This window comes from Pelobates fuscus, chromosome 1 (assembly GCF_036172605.1).
Source record: "Pelobates fuscus isolate aPelFus1 chromosome 1, aPelFus1.pri, whole genome shotgun sequence".
NCBI classification, from domain to species: domain Eukaryota; kingdom Metazoa; phylum Chordata; class Amphibia; order Anura; family Pelobatidae; genus Pelobates; species Pelobates fuscus.
The window spans coordinates 98,202,725-98,223,039 of record NC_086317.1 but is presented as its reverse complement, the minus strand read 5'-3'; the positions used below and the strand labels follow the sequence as shown (position 1 = coordinate 98,223,039).

Here is a 20,315-nt window from a genome sequence, read left to right as displayed (position 1 = left end):
TGCAGTTTCTCTGGAACTGCAATGTTTAACATTGCAGCACTAGGTGCAAAAGGGACACAGCACCCAGACCACTTCAATTAGCTGAAGTGGTCTGGGTGCCTACAGAGTTCCTTTAAATGCATGATAAAATGTAATTGTGAAGTCTATTAAGTATGTTTGGGGTCCAAGGTGATCCCTGTGGTTTGTTGTTTTCACGCCTGGTGTAAATTAAGCCTAGCTATTCCAGCGTAGTGCACCTGTATGGATGTGAGTAAGTAGAACATTTATGTGATAAGCCTAGTGTCCTTTAACACTCAAAACACCCTTGAAGTGAAAATCTGTCTTATCTTTTACGTTGTTCTATTGTAGTGAATATATTTTATTTCATGTGGATATCTAGAACAACTCTGATCTCCTCTGAATGACTATATGGAATTGCAGATGTCTGCAAGAGCAATCATACAAAATCCCCATGCAGCCACCAAGATTGATAGTAATTAACTAATATAATGGGATTAACCAGATGCCATTTCACTGTTAAGGGCTATTTGCATAATATAACTGACTTTCAGAGTGATAAGTAGTGTAACAATGCCATTAATGCAAAAAAGTATATGTTTACATCTATAAAACAGCTTTATTCTATATTTATTCATCTCTGCTCACAAAATTCTCTTCTCAAGGCTGCTTAAGCAGCACTGTCATGCTGAACTTACCTTTCTTTAATCGATTCCTCTTCACTCCCTCTGTCAGGATCTGTTCTTCATTTCTTCCTGTCTGCTCTAGTTTTCTTTAAAACATAAGACAAAGTAGGGACTAGTTGTCTTACGGAGTTTTCCTACGGCTGACCATCTCTGACCAGCGGAGGAACAAAGTGTGATTCATTTCCGGTGGTCAGAGAAATTTTCCCACAATTCTAAGCTTTCCTCCCTGTTCCCGTGATGCGTCCTGTCAGTATTCCCGAACGTCCTGTCACTTAGACAGAACGCCGGCGAAACTACTGAATTGCGTCCTAACAGAATGAGAACAGTTTGTTTATTCGTGTTAGGGACTTTGTTCGGATCGGAATTTCATTCTAATGAATGAAATTCAGATCCTATTCGTGCAACGGCTGCATCTCTAGTAGATAGCTCTCTAATTCACACGGTATTAGGGAGCTATCTACTAAAAGGCTGAAAGACCTAACTTGTGCCGCTTTAGTTTTGTTCTCTCTTTGCCTTCCTGCAACTCTGCCCCCTCCGTTCAAGGTCAGTATCAGTGCTATCAGAAATTACTTTCTGTGTATCCATAGCTCCTATGGCCTCCAATATATAGCACGCAAACATACCTTATAGACAGATCAAGGACAGATTTAGGGAACATAGGTGAGAGTAATGTATCAGGTTGCTTTAATGTCATTTTATTCACCCCAAAATATTTAACTTGTAACATTCTTACAATAGTTTTGCATTGTCTCCTAATGACCTGCTGTCCAAGATGCTGCTGCTTGGAAGGCAGGTCAGATGTGTTGAAGAATACAAAAACACAAAACAGAAAGGAAGGGTGCGCCTAAATCACATAAAAATATACATATAAGTCCAAAACCTTATCATAAGTCCAGAATGATATGATCCACGAAAATATGGAGGGTACTTGAGAATGGAGGTAGTCTTCACGGATATACACTTGTAGTTCAGTGGAAATATGTAGAAAGAAAACAGAAACAAGACCCCAATGGTACAGTATGTAGACAGGGTAAAATAATAAAATGGTAGTAATAAGTATTACTCACACTTTACAGAGCTAAAATCCAGCTCTGATATTGAATGCGTGAAGTGGAATAATCCTGTCAGGGTACCTGAAGTCTCTACCTCGGAGGAGGTTAGACTTCCCGACGGCCGTTCTCTCAGCGGGGCTGATTCATCCAATCCTCACAGCTCTCATAGTCATTCCCACACCGGCCGCGAGAGCCCCGCTTCCTTTTATGACACGACGCTCAGGAGCCGACGTCATGACGGCAATCACATCCCGACCTGTCAATCTAGTTCGGAACAACCAATCAGGGCTCGGCAAGGGCGGAGTCATAAATTAAAGAGGGTATAAAAGAGGGATGTGTGTAATGGTTCATTGCCCTGTCGTGGTTCTAGCTTGTCTGGTTCCTCGGTGCTCTTATGTCTATTGTTCTATTTGGTTTTGACTCGGCTTGTACTATCGTTCCTGTTTACCTCTCGTGTCCTTTGACCTCGGCTTGTCTCTCGCTTACCTGTTCTCTCGTTCCCTCGACCTCGGCTTGTCTCTGACCATTCTTTGCTTTCTCCTTACGTTAGTCCGGCCATTCTAAGGTCCGGTATACGTACTCCTCTCCTGTTCGTACTCTGCGTGTTGGATCCCTGTCCCGATCCTGACATTACGACAGGGCCATGGATCCTGCAGGTACGAACGCTCAGCTTGGTCCGCCTGACTCGAGGTTTGAAGCCATGGACCATAGAATGGACCAAATGGCCCTAGCGCTGCAAGCATTACTGTCCCATCCGAGTAATCAAGCAGAGGAGATGCGTACTCCCTCTATCTCTCTTGCTAACACAGGCCTAGAGGTAGCCACAGTGGGAACTTCTTCCCGTATTACTTCCCCTTTACGGTATGGCGGTGCTCCGGATACCTGTCGAGGTTTCCTAAACCAGATAGGGATTCATTTAGAATTACAACCCCGCGCCTACCCTACTGACAGGGCGAAGGTTGGATTCATAATCTCGCTACTCATTGACAAAGCTCTTAGATGGGCTAACCCTCTGTGGGAAAATGATAATCCAGTAGTCTATAACTATAATGCGTTTATTACTACCTTTAGGAGGACTTTTGATCCCCCAGGGAGAAAGGCCAGTGCAGCTAGATTACTATTACGTCTTAGACAGCATAGTTTAACCCTTGTAGATTATGCACTAGAGTTCAGATCCTTGGCGGCAGAGGTCAAGTGGAATGAACAAGCCTATATGGACGTATTTCTGAACGGATTATCAGATGCGATCTTAGACGAGGTTGCCACAAGGGATCTTCCTGAAAATTTAGAGGAATTAATTTTATTTATTTCTCGTATAGATGAACGCATGAGACAGAGGCAGAACACTCGTGATAATGGTTATAGACCTTCCTTAAGACTAACTCCCGCATTTCAGAATTCTGAATCTACTATACTAGCTCTCCCGGAACCTATGCAAATTGGTAACACTCGCCTTTCAGAGAATGAAAGACAATATAGGAGAAGGGAGGGTCGGTGTATGTATTGTGGAGTAGGCGGTCACTTACGCCTAAATTGCCCTAACTGTCCGGGAAACGCTCACACCTAAGTTTCTCCAGAGGACAGGCCTTGGGTGTTTCTATTTTGTCCTCTACATATGATTACAGGGATCATAGGTTACTACTACAGGTTTCTGTAACTTGGGAAAAGGGAGTACTTAAAGCTATGGCATTAATAGATTCCGGAGCAGCTGGAAGCTTTATTGATCAAACCTTTGTCAAAAACCACTCTATCCCATCTCAGCTAAAGGAGACTCCATTGGCCGTTGAGGCCATAGATGGTAGACCTTTATCAGATCCTGTGATTTCTCGTGAAACTATACCAGTTAAGTTAACCATTGGTATCTTACACGAGGAGGAGATTTCTCTCATGCTTATCTCATCCCCTTCAGTTCCTATAGTTTTGGGGTATCCCTGGCTTAAAAAGCATAACCCTACTATTGATTGGGAGCAAGGTGAAATAGTCTCTTGGGGTCAGGGTTGCCAGAAAGGTTGTGTACAGAAAGTCTCACCATTGTGCGTAGTGGACACACCTAGTAACTCTAACAAGCCCACAGATTTACAGATACTTTCCCAGTACCAGGATTTAAAGGCAGTCTTTGATAAGAGGAAGGCTGATACTTTACCTCCACACAGGTCCTTTGATTGTAAGATTAATCTCCTACCTGGTACTATGCCTCCGAGGGGCAATGTATATCCTCTATCCACTAAGGAGAACTTAGTCTTAGAGGAGTACATTCAGGAGAATCTTGACAAAGGATTTATTAGGAGATCCTCTTCTCCAGCCGGAGCCGGTTTCTTTTTTGTAGATAAAAAAGACGGCACACTACGGCCTTGCATTGATTATCGGGGCTTGAATAAGATAACTATCAGAAATGCTTATCCGATTCCCCTAATTACTGAGCTATTTGATCGCCTTAAAGGCTCTAAGATTTTTACCAAGTTAGATCTGAGGGGAGCTTATAACTTGGTGAGAATTCAGCAGGGCGATGAATGGAAAACGGCTTTCAATACCCGGTATGGCCACTATGAGTACACGGTAATGCCCTTCGGGCTTTGCAATGCCCCTGCTGTATTCCAGGACTTGATTAATGAGGTTCTTAGGGAATTTCAACATGAATGTGTTATAGTTTATTTGGATGATATACTAATACACTCTAAAGAGCCTGAGATTCATCACAAACAAGTCAGAAGGGTATTGCACAAACTCCTACAGCATGGGTTGTATTGCAAGTTGGAGAAGTGTAGCTTCGACCAATCTCAGGTAAACTTTCTTGGTTACGTTATTTCTGGTGAGGGGTTTAAGATGGACCCTGTTAAACTCCAATCTATCTTGGATTGGCCATTTCCCAAGGGACTCAAGGCCATTCAGAGGTTTATCGGATTCTCGAATTACTACAGGCGCTTCATTAAGGGGTACTCGTCTATTATTGCTCCTATTACCAACATGACTAAACAGGGTGCTGATACTAAGACATGGTCCCCGGAGGCGCTTGTTGCTTTCAGTACTCTCAAGGAACAGTTTGCCTCAGCACCGATATTAGTTCATCCAGACACATCTTTGCCTTTCTTACTCGAGGTAGACGCCTCAGAGACAGGTGTAGGCGCTATTCTGTCCCAAAGGTTAAGTTTGAATAAACCACTACATCCTTGTGGGTTTTTTTTCCAGGAAATTGTCTGGGCCTGAGAGCAGGTATGATATTGGTGACAGGGAACTGTTAGCGGTAATTTTGGCTTTAAAGGAGTGGAGACATTTGTTGGAAGGGACTTTACACCCGGTTACTATTTTGACGGATCACAAGAATTTGTCATATATAGGGGAAGCCAAGCGATTATCTGCCAGGCAGGCTCGTTGGTCTTTGTTCCTTACTCATTTCAACTATGTTCTCACTTATAGACCTGGTTCTAAGAATTCTAAGGCCGATGCATTGTCCCGCCAACATGAACCTTCTACTATGCCTGATATGGTTTTTTCTTCTATAGTTCCCAAGCGTAATATTATTGCCAGAACTAGTATCAAGATTCACTCTCCGTTGCTGGATGAGATCAAGAAGTTGCAACATCTGGCACCCGGACCTATTCCGGGGGACCGTTACTTTGTTCCTCCTAAACTCCAACTGGAACTTATGCAGTGTTTTCATAACAGTAAATTTGCCGGACATCCTGGCATACGCAAGTCATGTTCTCTGATTTCTAAAGATTTCTGGTGGCCTTCATTACGTAAGGATCTTAAGGAATTCGTCGGGGCATGTGATGTCTGTATGAGGACTAAACAACCTCATACGCTTCCATGTGGGCTGTTGCACCCCCTAGAAATTCCTGTGAAACCATGGTCTTGTCTGGCTATGGACTTCATCGTTGATTTACCGGTTTCTAAAAAACATACGGTTATCCTCACAGTAATTGACAGGTTTACCAAAATGGCTCATTTTGTACCCCTGCTCAAATTGCCCTCTTCTCCCGAATTGGCTGAAATTTTCGCGAGGGAGATTTTTCGTTTACATGGGATTCCTTCTGAAATCGTTTCTGATAGAGGTTCCCAATTTGTTTCCCGGTTTTGGAGATCCTTCTGTTCCCAGCTTGGTATCAAATTAAATTTTTCCTCTGCCTATCATCCCCAGTCCAATGGGGCTGCCGAACGCACCAACCAAAAGGTTGAACAGTTCTTGCGTTGTTTTGTTTCTGAACACCAGGACGATTGGGTCGGTCTGATTCCTTGGGCGGAGTTTGCGCACAACAACAGTGTTTGCGATTCTACTCGTTCTAGCCCCTTTTTCATGAATTATGGCTTTCATCCTTCCATTCTTCCGTCGGCCTCCCCCTCCCAGGGGATACCGTCGGTTGATATTCATGTTGCCAATCTGAGGAAGTTGTGGGATCAGACTTGACAAATCCTTATTCATAATTCCATGGTGTCCAAACGACACGCTGACAAACGCAGAAGGGTGGCTCCTGTATTCTCTCCGGGTGATAGGGTATGGTTGAGTACCAGAAACATCCGCTTGAAAGTTCCTTCCATGAAATTTGCTCCTCGTTACATAGGTCCTTACAGGGTTCTGTCTCGGATAAATCCTGTTGCATATCGTCTGGCTCTTCCGCCTGCTTTACGCATCCCGAACTCCTTTCATGTTTCTTTATTGAAGCCTTTGGTATGTAACAGATTTTCCTCCACTGTGCCTTCCCCTCGTTCTGTCCAGGTTGAGGGTCAGGAGGAGTATGAGATCAATTCCATCCTCGATTCTCGGATTTCTCGGGGGAAGGTGCAATATCTTGTTGACTGGAAAGGATATGGTCCTGAGGAGAGGTCTTGGGTGGTCCAGGAGGATGTGCATGCTCCTCGCCTTCTCAGGGCTTTTCATGCTCGCTTTCCGTCTCGCCCCGGTTCCTTCCGCCCGGTGGGCGTTTCTGAGGGGGGGGGGGTACTGTCAGGGTACCTGAAGTCTCTACCTCGGAGGAGGTTAGACTTCCCGACGGCCGTTCTCTCAGCGGGGCTGATTCATCCAATCCTCACAGCTCTCATAGTCATTCCCACACCGGCCGCGAGAGCCCCGCTTCCTTTTATGACACGACGCTCAGGAGCCGACGTCATGACGGCAATCACATCCCGACCTGTCAATCTAGTTTGGAACAACCAATCAGGGCTCGGCAAGGGCGGAGTCATCAATTAAAGAACCAGGGTATAAAAGAGGGATGCGTGTAATGGTTCATTGCCCTGTCGTGGTTCTAGCTTGTCTGGTTCCTCGGTGCTCTTATGTCTATTGTTCTATTTGGTTTTGACTCGGCTTGTACTATCGTTCCTGTTTACCTCTCGTGTCCTTTGACCTCGGCTTGTCTCTCGCTTACCTGTTCTCTCGTTCCCTCGACCTCGGCTTGTCTCTGACCATTCTTTGCTTTCTCCTTACGTTAGTCCGGCCATTCTAAGGTCCGGTATACGTACTCCTCTCCTGTTCGTACTCTGCGTGTTGGATCCCTGTCCCGATCCTGACAAATCCCCACTCAAGGATGTATAAAGTGGCGATGGTCAGCAGGTATGTAGTGTGAGTCAGAAGTCCAGCGTTGGTACGGTCCAGCCGAAAATGTAAAAGGAGATAAAATATAGTGCTCTCTGTTTTACGGATAAAACAGTATAGAAAGATAAAAATATACTCACGGTATATAGAGCAGGCTATACTGCTCAATGTAAGCGTATGGGTGGTATAATCCCCACCTATGGATTCTTTGTGCTTCTTTCTTAAGCTGAATATTGGTGTAGCCAGGAAAAATAAATAAATAAAATATAGAATAAAAAGGAATATGGCAAACAAAATATTTGGTGCCAAAAGAATTCCTTTATTACAAATTATTAAAAAGCAATATCTAAACGCGTTTCGCTTAAAGAGGCTTCTTCAAGTAGATAATAACAATAAAAAGAACATAGCCTGACATACATAAGTTTATATAGGGTACAAAAGTATTAATGGAATTTTAATTTCCCGCCATAATGACGTCATTACAATCACATTAACATAATGCATAAAATAAAAATCACTTTTAAGTTTAGTGGGGTGAAGCAGTATAAAAAAACTAAATGTGTATGGCCATTTACGCTGAAAACCAAAGCTTTTAAGCATATAAAAAAATGAAATTGAAAAAAGTCACGTGACGCGCAGCTAGAACACTTCCGCGTCACGTGACAATTGAAAGGAACGCATGCATCCCGTATCAGTGGGACGCATGCATACCGCTCGAGGATGACGCTCAAGAGAAGGGGCTGGTAAAAAAATCGTCATCTCCCAGGAGGGAGTGACGAAAATAAAAACAGTGAGAGTGTCTGCCTGCTGAGGGCAGGCAAGCACTCCAGCATAGAAAAACACTATGGGAGACATGGGTTCAAAGCCCAAAAGGTGCATATGTAAATAAAAAGAAAACACAGTTATAAATATACTGCAAAAAGATGATTTGCTTTGAGGAGTTTTATCCCTTTGGGAGTACAGTCTCCTTCACTCCAAATTTATGTAAAATGACATCTATGATTTGTCTGAATAAATGAACAAAAATTGGAATTATAAGAATAAAAAGTACATATACTACTCTATCATCTATTTAATCATGTTTGCATCACCTCGTTCTTATAGTTATGAATATTAATGTTGCGATAAGGAATGCAGCTGAGTTTCTGGATCAATTTTATGAAAAAAGAAGATTATTAATTGTCTCAACACCCACTGCCGCTGATTTATACTACCGATTGCAAGTTGGAATGTTACAGGTATTGTATCTGCCTGTCTTTGTAGTATTGCTAAAATAAGACATTGTCTGCCTTTTTTTTTTAGTAGAATTCAAAGTGTTATGTATATGCCTATATGTATGTATTGGGATATCGGATTTTATCTAACGTGTTTAGTGCTGTTATTCAAACACAGTGATGATGTTAAGGAATAATATTCATTGACTTTCCATGCATCTTGAAATCACTGTTCCTTCCCGTAAACACCCCAATAGCATTTACTGGGACGAGGGAACAAGAAACTGTCACATCTAGTGAAAGGGATAAAGGCATCTCGCAAGTTAGTGTCCTATGAATAGCCAATTCGTTAAACTTGTTATAGCAAGTTGGAAAATCTTCAAGCAAAACAGACTCATCTGATTTGGTTTAAATAACTGATTTTGCCATCAAATTCATGTTTTGTGAAATGCTGACCATATTTTTTTTTTTTTTTTTTTTAATTACATCCAAATTTAAAGAAGTCACTATTACGTAGATTTTGTGTCAGTGGATTGTGACAATAAAGCAACTAAAATAAGAAAATGGTTGTTTGGTGTTTTTACATTACTTAACAATAAATGATTTCATATTAAAATAATGAATTGTAACAAATAACTAACCCATATTAAATTGTAATTTAATATTACATTATTTGTAATATTGTATCCTATTGTAACAATGCAATGTTTTGTGGGCCCAGGACATACTTGAAAACTAGAGGAATCTCAATGTATCCATCCTGGTAAAATATATTTTATAAATAAATGAAAATAAATAAATAAATGTTTTACAATATAAAACGTAAAACTGAAGGACTAATTCATTGACCTTATATTGCACCCTGTGAGTACCAGTGAAATTGCAATATTGAAGCCCATGGCCATTTCACAGGTTTGATCATCCCTTGGTCCTTTATTCTACCACACACGTGGGAGATAGCTACATATGGAGACCCCCTGACTCATAATTTCCTTCCAAACCCACTTGTTAGAAGATGAGAGAAGTAACAAATGCCAACCAACGACAGTTAAATTAAACCTGTCACCCCTCTGCATAGAGTTCCATGTTTTCATATTGCTACTAAGTTTCATTTCTAAGTGGTACACATTTTAATTAAATTTAGCATGTTTTTATCACTTCCCCTCCCACAAAAACAAAGAGTTTGTCATGTACCGTAGCTGCTATTTAGAGGAAAACTAAAGCATTACCAATACAATTTTTTTTATACTGACAGCCACTAGTCGTGGACTTAACCCTGCAATCTATACATTGTAGTTTCTCTTCCTTAGGACAAATGGGTCTGGGGGACTATAGTGCTCCTTTTAGTAGAGACCAATTCACTCCTAGTATTTATATTTACCTGAGTTATGGTGGTGTACGGTTTAAAATGCTGTATATTGTGAAAGGCTAAAAGAGAAACAAGTCACTGAAATTCAATATAAAATCATCTAGTAAATAGTTTGATATAAAGTATAATATTGCAATGCACATACACAATTGTAACCAATAATTTATATATATATTTAATTACGGCATCCATTGCTTCCTGTTTAATTTGGCTTTTACAGAGAGTAGTATATGCTGTTTAATATTCTATTCTTTCTGCGTTACAGCAAGCTCAATGTGGTCTAGACCTGCGGCATGTTACTGTGGTTGAATTATTTGGTGTATATCCAAAATACATTGGGAGGATTGGGCGCAGGCTTCTGCCTCCTGTCTTAGGACTGCAAATTAGGTACAGTATGAACAAGATATCATTTTTAATCTTTACCTTTACAAAAATAGTATCATAGATACATAGTTCACAGTTACATAGTTGAAAAATCTTTTCACGCGTTTATCACTACTGTTAATCCCAAAGAAGGTAAGAAATGCAAATGTGCCACAAAACAGGAAGACAATTCTATCTTGACTCTAAAAGTGGCAATCAGATTTCTCCTTGATTCAACAAATCAAAAATGACATTTTAGCCTTTATAGCACTGAATATCCTAGAGATCATCACACCTAGATAATTAAGTATGCATGTTCATCCTATGACAAGGGCATTGATGTGCTGTATCCGTGTTCTTATAATTTACTATATGGCACTCTAACATGTTGTTTGGTGCTGTCTTGGCGTATTAAGATTTAATCATCTCATTTTAATAATATTGATGGGACACGGTAGGCACTGTAACAGTTTCATCTCATTTAAGTGTCTATCGTGTCTGCAGTCTCCCGGCATCATTCTTCAATTAACGATTTTTAATAGTTTAACACTAAATTAGAGTTACCAGCAGCCTTTCCTCTTTCTGCTGCTCTGGCTAATATGGAAGCATTGAAAGTGTTAGCCACCTGCAGTCAGCCTATTCCAGCCACCCATTGGTATGACTATGGTATGAATTGGTATGACTAAGAAAGAGTGTAGTTTCTGCCTTAGCCATACTTTCAATGGAGGACAGCCCATGGGCGGTATGGGATTCTGATTTAATGTTAAACTGTTTGAAAATGATTTAACACAAAATGGAGGGACAGTTCCTGTTAACCCAAGGCACTCTAACCAATTCAGTGAGATGAAATGGTTACAGAGCCTAGAGCGTTCCTTCAAGTGCTACCATATCATTTTTGTGTCAAACATGAATGTAGGTGTTGGTAGTTTTTTTTTTTTAGAAAAAAATGTTTGTGTTTTGTTTTTAAATTTCTATAATTTTTCCATAGGCTGCTGCTAAGGATCCCTCAAAACAAGTTCCAGGTGGTGATTGTGGACAAACATGGAGTGGACAAGGAGCGATATGCTTTCCCTGTCACCAATCAAGATCTCTTCGCACTCATTGACACTTTCCCTCTTAGAAAGGACGAAATGAAATTTCAAGCCGAAGCAGGTCACACCTGTAACTGATCTGCAAATTGCTCCGATTTTATAAAAACTGATGGTGCTTTTCTATTACACATACGTGATGTACAGATTTCTTTATAATGTTTTATACTTTATTTTTATGTTTGTTTTGTATGGAATATGCATGAAGCCTCAAATACAGCTGGTATACAAATACACAGAATTTGCAATCTTGTAGCTCTCTTTGAAGCTTCATGTACATATAAAATAAAAATAATCTCGAGTGGTGAGTGTTCTGGGCAGGCCTTTTCTATTCTTGAAAAATTGGGTATTTTCTGTTATAAAGATAAAAATAAAGTATTTTTTATGCAGGCTGATATCCTATTGTGTACTGAATCGCAGAACAGAACAATGCATTATTTTATATGGTTAAGAAATAACAAAAAATATATATATATAACTGCCCATTAAAAGAAGTTCTTTCACAAATTGCTATTTATTTTATGTTTCAAATGACCAGAAATAGGATTTGTAAAATAGAAATGATCCCTTTAAAGTTAGCTTTAAGTCTATTTTTTAATAACATCGATATATATGCAGACTTTGTGATATTATGAAGTTAAACGTATGCTCATAATCTGTATACGTGTTATTATAGTTCTATTGAGTGATTGAATTATAAAAACGTTATTTCACAAGAAGCTTGTGCTCTGTGGTAACTCACTGGTAAAGTGCAGAATAGATGTAAATGTGTCAAGTTTTGTGTCAATTTTGTATTCCACCAAAAGGCAAATTAGATATTTTCAGGGGATCAACAACTAACAATATATTAAAAATCTACTTTGAGCAATAATAAATTCAAATTACTGTTGAGATGACAGTCACACTGATTGCTGGAATTCTGAACCTTTTATATTTCAGGGCTTAATAAACGAGACTGCACTCTGGGTTATCACACTATACCACCAGCAGACTTCTCCCTAAAGTTGGTGGCCCTGAACCAGAGGTTGGCAAACACCCAAAGTCACTCTTACAGTTACAAATCGAAGTTTCGGGCACTCAAGGCTTTTCAATAAGTGCAAACTTTATTAAGGACCACAAGCACAAAAATTGACGTTTGGGCCGGAATGGCCTTTGTCATGTCACACTTTGTCAGCATTTTTGCTTAAGGCCTCTAATGAAGTCTGCACCTTTTAACAAAGAGTTCATTCCAGTTACTGCAATCTTGGACAGTTATTACAATAATTTCATGAACTACTTTCTATTTGTTTGCACCTCAAAAAGCTTCAGAATTTGATCAATGTGTATTACTATGTGAAGTTTCTACAATAAAGATTGCATTTATTCTCTATTCAAGGGATCCCAGTATCCCCTTCTTCTAATCATTCTGAACCCTGACTACCTGGGGGACATTTACTCAGCAGGTAATGATACACTGCATTGTGTTTAATTCCTTCTTGCCATATTATATTACTTATCTCATAGACTTTATGTTACATTTCACAGTAAGTATTGTTGGTATATTCCTGACTGTCTGTGTCCATATTTTGTTCTCAAACCTATTGATATTTATTTATTGCTGATATTTTGTTACCACTCATATCCTAATAGTATATTATTTCCCCCTAGACCAGGGATAGGCAACCTTTGGCTCTGCAGATGTTTTGGACTACACCTCCCATGATGCTTTGCCAGCATTATGTGTGTAGGAGCATTATGGGGGATGTAGTCCACAACATCTGGAGAGCCGAAGGTTGCCTATCCCTGCCCTAGACACATCATGATATTGTGGGAGTCAACTGGAGTTCTCTAGAGCAAATATGGAATGTTCTTAAAACTGATTGTCACAATGCCACAACAAATAAATTAACACTATAAAACACAACAGTGTGGGGTTAGAGGCTTCATGGGTTCACAGGTGATAATTGCTGGGGGCTTACTGATAAGCTGGTTCCAACTTCATTCTGTGCATTTATATAATGGAAACTTTAGGAATGTGATATTTACAATCCGGCTGGGACACAGAGAAATACACTGAGAAAGCAATGGGTACATAGGGTGAAGGCCTATGAGTTATGGGCACATGAAATGTATCCTATCTGTTATGTGGCACAGAAGGATTGTGTGCAATGAGCATGTATTAGATACAGCTCCTTATATTTGAGATACAGGTTTTAATACTGTTTCTTAGGCTGGGGAAGATATCTGCAGAGGCGGCTCTCTAATTAGGCGATTTAGGCGGCAGCCTAAGGCCTCGCGTTGATGGGGGCCTCGCGGCCGCCTAAATCGCCTTAGGGCAGTGTTACAGGTTGGGTCCTCGGTCAGAGTCCGAGGACCTGACACAGGAGGGTGCCCGGTGGCTTGCCCTTAATGCCGCCGGGTGCGAGGCCCCTCCTATGCCTGCCCGGGAGAGCCAGCCTGTCTGCAGCTCCGCCGAGCGCAGAGCTGCAGACTGAGTGGGTCTCGCGATCTCAGCCAATCAGAGCATTGCCGCGGGTTACCACGGCAACGCTCTGACTGGCTGAGATCGCGAGACTAAACTTACCACGTGGTCTGCAGCTCTGCACCCGGCGGAGCTGCAGACCGTAAAGGGAGCCCACCGGACCACCAGGGAAACAGCGTGGCCGCCCACTGGACCACCAGTGATCCTAAGGTATTTATGCCTCCACCCTGCCCTCCTACCACCCTCTGTCCCAGCCACCCTCTGCCCTCCTACTGTCCTCCTACCACCCCACTACCCTGTCACAGTCCCCCTACCACCCCCTGCTCCAGCCCCCCCACTACCCCTTGTCCTGTCAAAGTCTCCTACCCTCTCACAGCTCCTCTACCCTGTCACCCCACACCCACCCAATCACAGCCTTCCCACACACACGCACTGTCACAGCCTTCCACCGCACACCTTGTCATTCCCCACCCGTACCCTGTCATTACCACACACACTGACACCCCCTTCACATACACTATCACCATTCCCAAACACTTTCAGACCCCACACACTGCCGCCCCCTACACCCAGCCAAACTTACATAACCCCTCCTAATCCTGTCACTCTCACCCACTGCAACCATACAATACTCCTTGCTTTGCCACACCTACCCTATTGCATTAACCCCCCCATCAACCCTGTCAGACTCACCTTCTCTTGCACTGTCACACTCACCCCCTTCACCCTGCCACACTCACCCTATTACATAAACCCTTACAATCCTGTACTCCAACTGTGCAACACTCACCCCAAACCCTGCCACACATAGGTAGACAATGCCAGATACACTCATATATACATACACCGGCACTTATGTATACACGACTGCAAGGCTATGTAACCATACCCCTCAGTCATGTATAAACGATTGGCATAATTGCTAATTAAATTTGTTTATTGCAAATTAAGTTAGTTTGCATATTATGCCATAACTACAGTCAGAGAGATCATAATGCGGCGGCACAGGGAGCCGCTACACTGCAAGCCTCTGAACGATGAATACAGAGACTAGCTCTCTGTATCCAGCGCTGCAAGCTCATCCTTAAATACAACAACAGCACCTTATACACACAATGCAACCCCTATTTTTAACTTTAGGTGTTAGTGGCGGCCTCATGTTTGAGTTTCGCCTAAGGCCTCACAAAGTCTAGAGCCGCCACTGGATATCTGTACCTCTCTAGCCGCATGCTATGGATGTGGCACCGTGTACCTCAGAGCAGCAACAAAATAAATAAATACATTTAAAAAAAAGTCAGACAGGTTAAGTCTATTGCAATATGTGGGCCTGGAGTGTCAAATTGCATACTCTGTCAAAAACCGGCATATGGATGGTTCATGGATTGCAGGATAAAACTTACAAGGAAAGGTTAAAGGATCTTAACATGCATAGCTTGGAGGAAAGACGAGACAGAGGGGATATGAGATATGTAAAGCGCTGCGGAATTTGACGGTGCTCTATAAATATCATAATAATAATAATAATAATATGATAGAAATATTTAAATACATAAAGGGAATCAACACAGTAAAGGAGGAGACTATATTTAAAAGAAGAATAACTACCACAACAAGAGGATATAGTTTTAAATTAGAGGGGCAAAGGTTTAAAAATAATATCAGGAAGTATTACTTTACTGAGAGGGAAGTGGATGCATGGAATAGCCTTCCAGCTGAAGTGGTAGAGGTTAATGACAGTATTTAGAAAATTGGGCAGACTAGATGGGCCGAATGCTTCTTATCTGCCGTCACATTCTATATTGACTCCAGACACCGTTCATTTGATTCTGAAAGACTGCACAATGGGACTGTAATATTATCTTGTCTTCGGTAACCATTAACTACTCGTATCATCAATCCTACCATCCACTTCAAACCGTCTTTCGCTTCAATTCCCACCTTCACCATCATCCCTCTTAGGTCAAGGATGTCACTTATGTTTATAATTAGATGAATATTTAATTGTTTTTTTTTTTTCATTTTGTTCTAAACGTGTCTTTTTGTGACCACTCCACTTTGAAAACAATAAACCTGATGGTTAGCTGGTATGTCTCCCTAAACAAATGGGTTTTAAAGATTGCTGAATGGAAAGTCTCATTCTGTAAGGAAAGGTTTTCCATAAGGATATCTGCTATACAAGTGCTATAGAGTACAAATGTGTGTCAGATCCCCATTGGCCAAGCAGAGGGAGATAATGGGACGTATATGCTGATTACAGCAAGTATTTAAGTCAGAATGAAGTTGTGGAGGGCTTGGTAGGTGACTACTATAATGTTACATTTAAAAGGGCAATCGAAACACCAAAACCACTCTAGCTCTTGTATTGTGGACACCACTAATAGCCTAAGCCCAATCCTTCTATAATCTGCTAACTGTATTTGTCCAAAACCATCCAACCTTGTGTAATAACAATAGGCAGCAATAAAAGGGAGGTGAGCTCCCAAGTGACAAGAAGATGTATAAAATGTTATTTACTAAAAAAAAATACAAATATTCAAATTGCAGAATGGCATACTCTGATGAACAAAAATGTTCACATTTGACTCCTTCTTAGCTCAAGGATATGCATGCACTGCTATCTAATCTCTCCTCAATATACTGCATCTATCTGGACAATTGTTGTCATTAATGGTCTATTTGCATGCAGTAAATCACATATAGTGGGAACCATATTTACTGTAAGGTCAAACACAAGAAAATAAATTAATACAATTAAATCTAAATATTTGCAAGCAATTTAGCTGCTGTAATGTATAGAAAGAGTGGTACCATGTCATTTATTTTATAACAGATGCAATTTAATACCTTATTCATTGCATCCAGCCTCGTACATGCACTTTAATTACCCCTTCCTACTCTATCCCTGACTTCCCTTAATGGATCTAAGTGCTACTACCCTCTGAATGAACGGTCAGCTAGAAAGATTTCTAACTAGGAGGGAATAGGTTTCCATGGAAACTGTATGCTCTAAGTGTTCCAGAGCACAAAATACTATTTTACCCAAAAAGAAGTTAATCAACATCAATTAACCTCTATAAAAAGAAAGACTAACTTCCCTGCTGCTGCGGTCACATTCTTATTTGAATTGTGATTATTTTACATTATGGCTTTGGATCTAAGCTGTATTGCTGTATGAGTATCATACATCGTATATCTATCTGTCTGTCTGTCTGTCTGTCTGTCTATCTATCTGAGACAGATTAAGTTACGGCACACACATAAAAATACAATAATAATCTTATCAGGCTACTTAAAATTGCCTATCTAAAAAAACCAAATATGGGGATTCAGTTCCACCATATGGCCATATTGTATTAAGCTCTTTCCCAAATCCCTATGTATATTTAAACAAATTGAGGTTATTTAGTTACTCCAATGGCCATTAGAGGGCTCCTCTCTGTCTCATTAGAGATATCTTTGCCAGAAGCTCAAGGTAAGTGTAGGACCCACTTAAGAGGTTGGACTTGACGTGGCAGGTGGACATTCCCTCTAATGGCCATTGGAGTAACTAAATAACCTCCATTTGTTTAAATACACATATGGAGTTGGGAAAGAGAGCAGGTAACTTTTTTTTCTTTAATGAAAAACAGTGTCAAAACTAAACAATTAACCCCTTCCCGACCTCAGACACACCAGGTACGTCCGACAAAAAATGGTCGTTAACAACCTCGGATGTACCTGGTTCGTCTGATAGTAAATCGCCACTTACCTGATCGCTGGCAATCCCCCGCTGGCGATCGCGATCCTGGGGTCTGCCTGATCTGGCCCTCCCGTGCCATGTGATCACGGGGTCCACGCGATCACATGGACGGAATAACTGGCTTGTGCAGTGCCTGCAGGGGGCCTGCTTGAGCTCTCAGGCAGTCCCCTTAATGCCTGCAGAAAAGTTTTTTAAATAATAGCTTAAAAAAGTAAATAAAAGTACTTAGATCATATATCACAAATTTGCATTCCTGGGCTACCATATAGTCTCAAAAGGCAACATAGACCCAGCAAACCAATCTGGCAAACTGAATTGGGCAAGCCCTATATTGACCCTGTAACTTTCCAAAACACCATAAAACCTGTACATGGGGGGTATTTTTATACTTGGGAGACTTCGTTGAACACAAATATGTTTGCTTAAAGCAGTAAAACTGGGGGCGGGGCCTGGCCGCCAAGCTGGACGGACGTGGAGCACTTCGGCTCCTCGACAAATCTCCAAAAATCAGCCCAAACTTACCCAATCTTACTTGAAATAACCTCAAGCAGCAGCCAGTGTGCAAGGGGAATCTAAGCAGCAACCTTCTGTGCAAATGTTGGCTCCCGTCCTGCCGGCGGCACCGACTGATGGGCCAGTGAGTTTGCGGCCTGCTCTGCTGGGAGAAACGGCCCAATCTCCCGTGCTTAGTCCGGCAGGACCTCTCTAACGCCTATCCAGGGCCCTGTTCTCCCCCCCGTGGCCTGGTGGGGGTTATCCCGGTCCCCACCAGGGACACAGTGCTCACTCACAGCAGACTACTGTATATTCTATATTTCAGTCTTAATTTCTTTTTGTGTTTCTTACAGTTATTTTTTTATTCTGACAGCACTTACCTCTCCTGCGTCTGCATGTATCCCTAAACCTGGCTACCCCAGTGCTGCGCTGTCCCTTGGTGGTTATTCTACGCCACAATATTGCACTCTAACAAGTAACTGCACACAATCTAAGTTGGTCCTAGTCGGTTGGGCTAGTCAGTCACATACGCAGTAAGAGTCATCACACAACACCTGATTTAATTAATTTACTAAGCTTAGGGTGCAGGGAGTTCAATCCTGTTCTCTTAATCTTCTCTATAAAGTGTGTGGTACCCAGTGTAATATCGGTCGGACACGATTTATTAGCATGTCAACTTAAAATAATACTGACTCGCATCTCCATGTCTGACTAGTTATGTAGATCACTACACTAACTGTACTCATCTCCAGTTAAGTATATTAGCTTATGGCTAAGCTACCTTGTTTTGACTAACTCTTGTTCAGATACCATGTTGACTTCTCTTTTTGCACAACTAGACATAAGTCTCTTTGTGCCTTCTTCTTTGTGAGTGTGTATTTTTATTGTAGTTTTGGATGTTTTATGTCATTAAATACTTCACTATGTATGTTTTTATCCCTCTTTTCATATGATCACCATGCAATATATATGGTAAATATACGCATGACTTGTGATTGTGGCGCCCCCACTGGTATATGTCTTTGTACTATACTGCTTGTATACTTGTATAACTTTTTGGGAATTGGGAGTGATCCCTTATTTGGAGTGGCTGTCCTGCACTATTTATGCACTTTATCCCATACACCGTTTTTGATATATTTGACTTCTCTGATAAGCTTTCTTATTTCTTATGCATAAACATAAAAAAAAAAACCCAAAAAAACGCAACAAATCCTCTTTACCATTATGACGCTGCATCAACTCATGTAACCCGTTAAATGTATTAACTTCAAAATGTATCTGACAATGCGCTTCAAAAATAAAGAATTTTAAAAAAACAAAAAACAGTAAAACTTATCACGACGATGAAAACACTAGTAAAATTGCAGCTTTTGTGTAAGAAAATGCAAAAAACAAATATGAACACTAACAAGTGTTTGTGGCTAAGTGACTACTACAAAAGACTGGACATACCCCATTTTTAATAGCCTGGGTTGTTTACGTTTTTAAATGGTAGGTCATGGTAAGGTCAATTTTCATTTCTGGGCTGCCATGCCGTCTCAAAGGCAACATAGCCAATCTGGCAAATAGCAATTTACAGAAACAGAAATTGGCAAATCTTATGTAACTTTCCAAATCACAATAAAACATGTACTTGAAGGGTACTGTTGTACTCGTGAGACATTATTCGACAAAAATATGAGTGTTTTAGAGCAGTAAAATGTTTTATACTGATAATATCATCGGTGAATTGGCAGTTTATGTTTGAAAAATTGAAAAAAATAATTTTGGCCAGTGCTTGTGACTAAATGGCTATGAAAAAAGACTGGACATACCCCATTTTGAATACAGTGGGTTGTCTACTTTTACAAATGGTATGCCATGACTGGGTTAATTTTCATTCCTGGGCTGCTATACGGTCTCAAAGGCAACATAGGCCCAGCAAACCAATCTGGCAAATTTCAATGTGCAAACATGGAAAAGGGGAAAACCCTACATTTTGCCCCTGTAAGTTTGCAAAAACCCTTGGGGGCACTGTTGTACTCATGAGATGTAACTGAACACATATTGGGGTGTTCTTTGTCAGTAACACATAACAGGAACTGAGAATCCATGCCTAAAGTACAATGTGAGAGAAAAATAACAAAAAATAGACTACCCAAAAGTTTGACAAAGACTGGTGGTAGAATTTTTGTATGTAAAGTGTTAAAATACCACCATTTGAAATACCATAGGGTGTCTACTTTTCAAAAATATATGGTTTAATGGGGGAAATTACATATGCTGGCTTCAAAAGTGTTCCAAATAGGACATGGGTGCATGATGACCAGCTGTGAAAATAT

General features: G+C 40.9%; 1 protein-coding gene across 2 annotated transcripts in view; it reads left to right on the top strand.

Moving 5' to 3' along the window:
- SRPX (sushi repeat containing protein X-linked) overlaps positions 1-12,015 on the top strand; it is a 125,299-nt gene extending 113,284 nt beyond the window's left edge. For both annotated transcript variants that reach the window (XM_063444257.1, XM_063444258.1), the window contains 3 exons: positions 8,367-8,500; positions 10,111-10,232; positions 11,197-12,015. In XM_063444257.1, coding sequence (XP_063300327.1) covers positions 8,367-8,500; positions 10,111-10,232; positions 11,197-11,377 — 437 coding nt within the window. In that variant the 3' untranslated portion in view covers positions 11,378-12,015. The remainder of the gene's footprint in view (positions 1-8,366; positions 8,501-10,110; positions 10,233-11,196) is intronic.
- Positions 12,016-20,315: the final 8,300 nt, after the last annotated feature.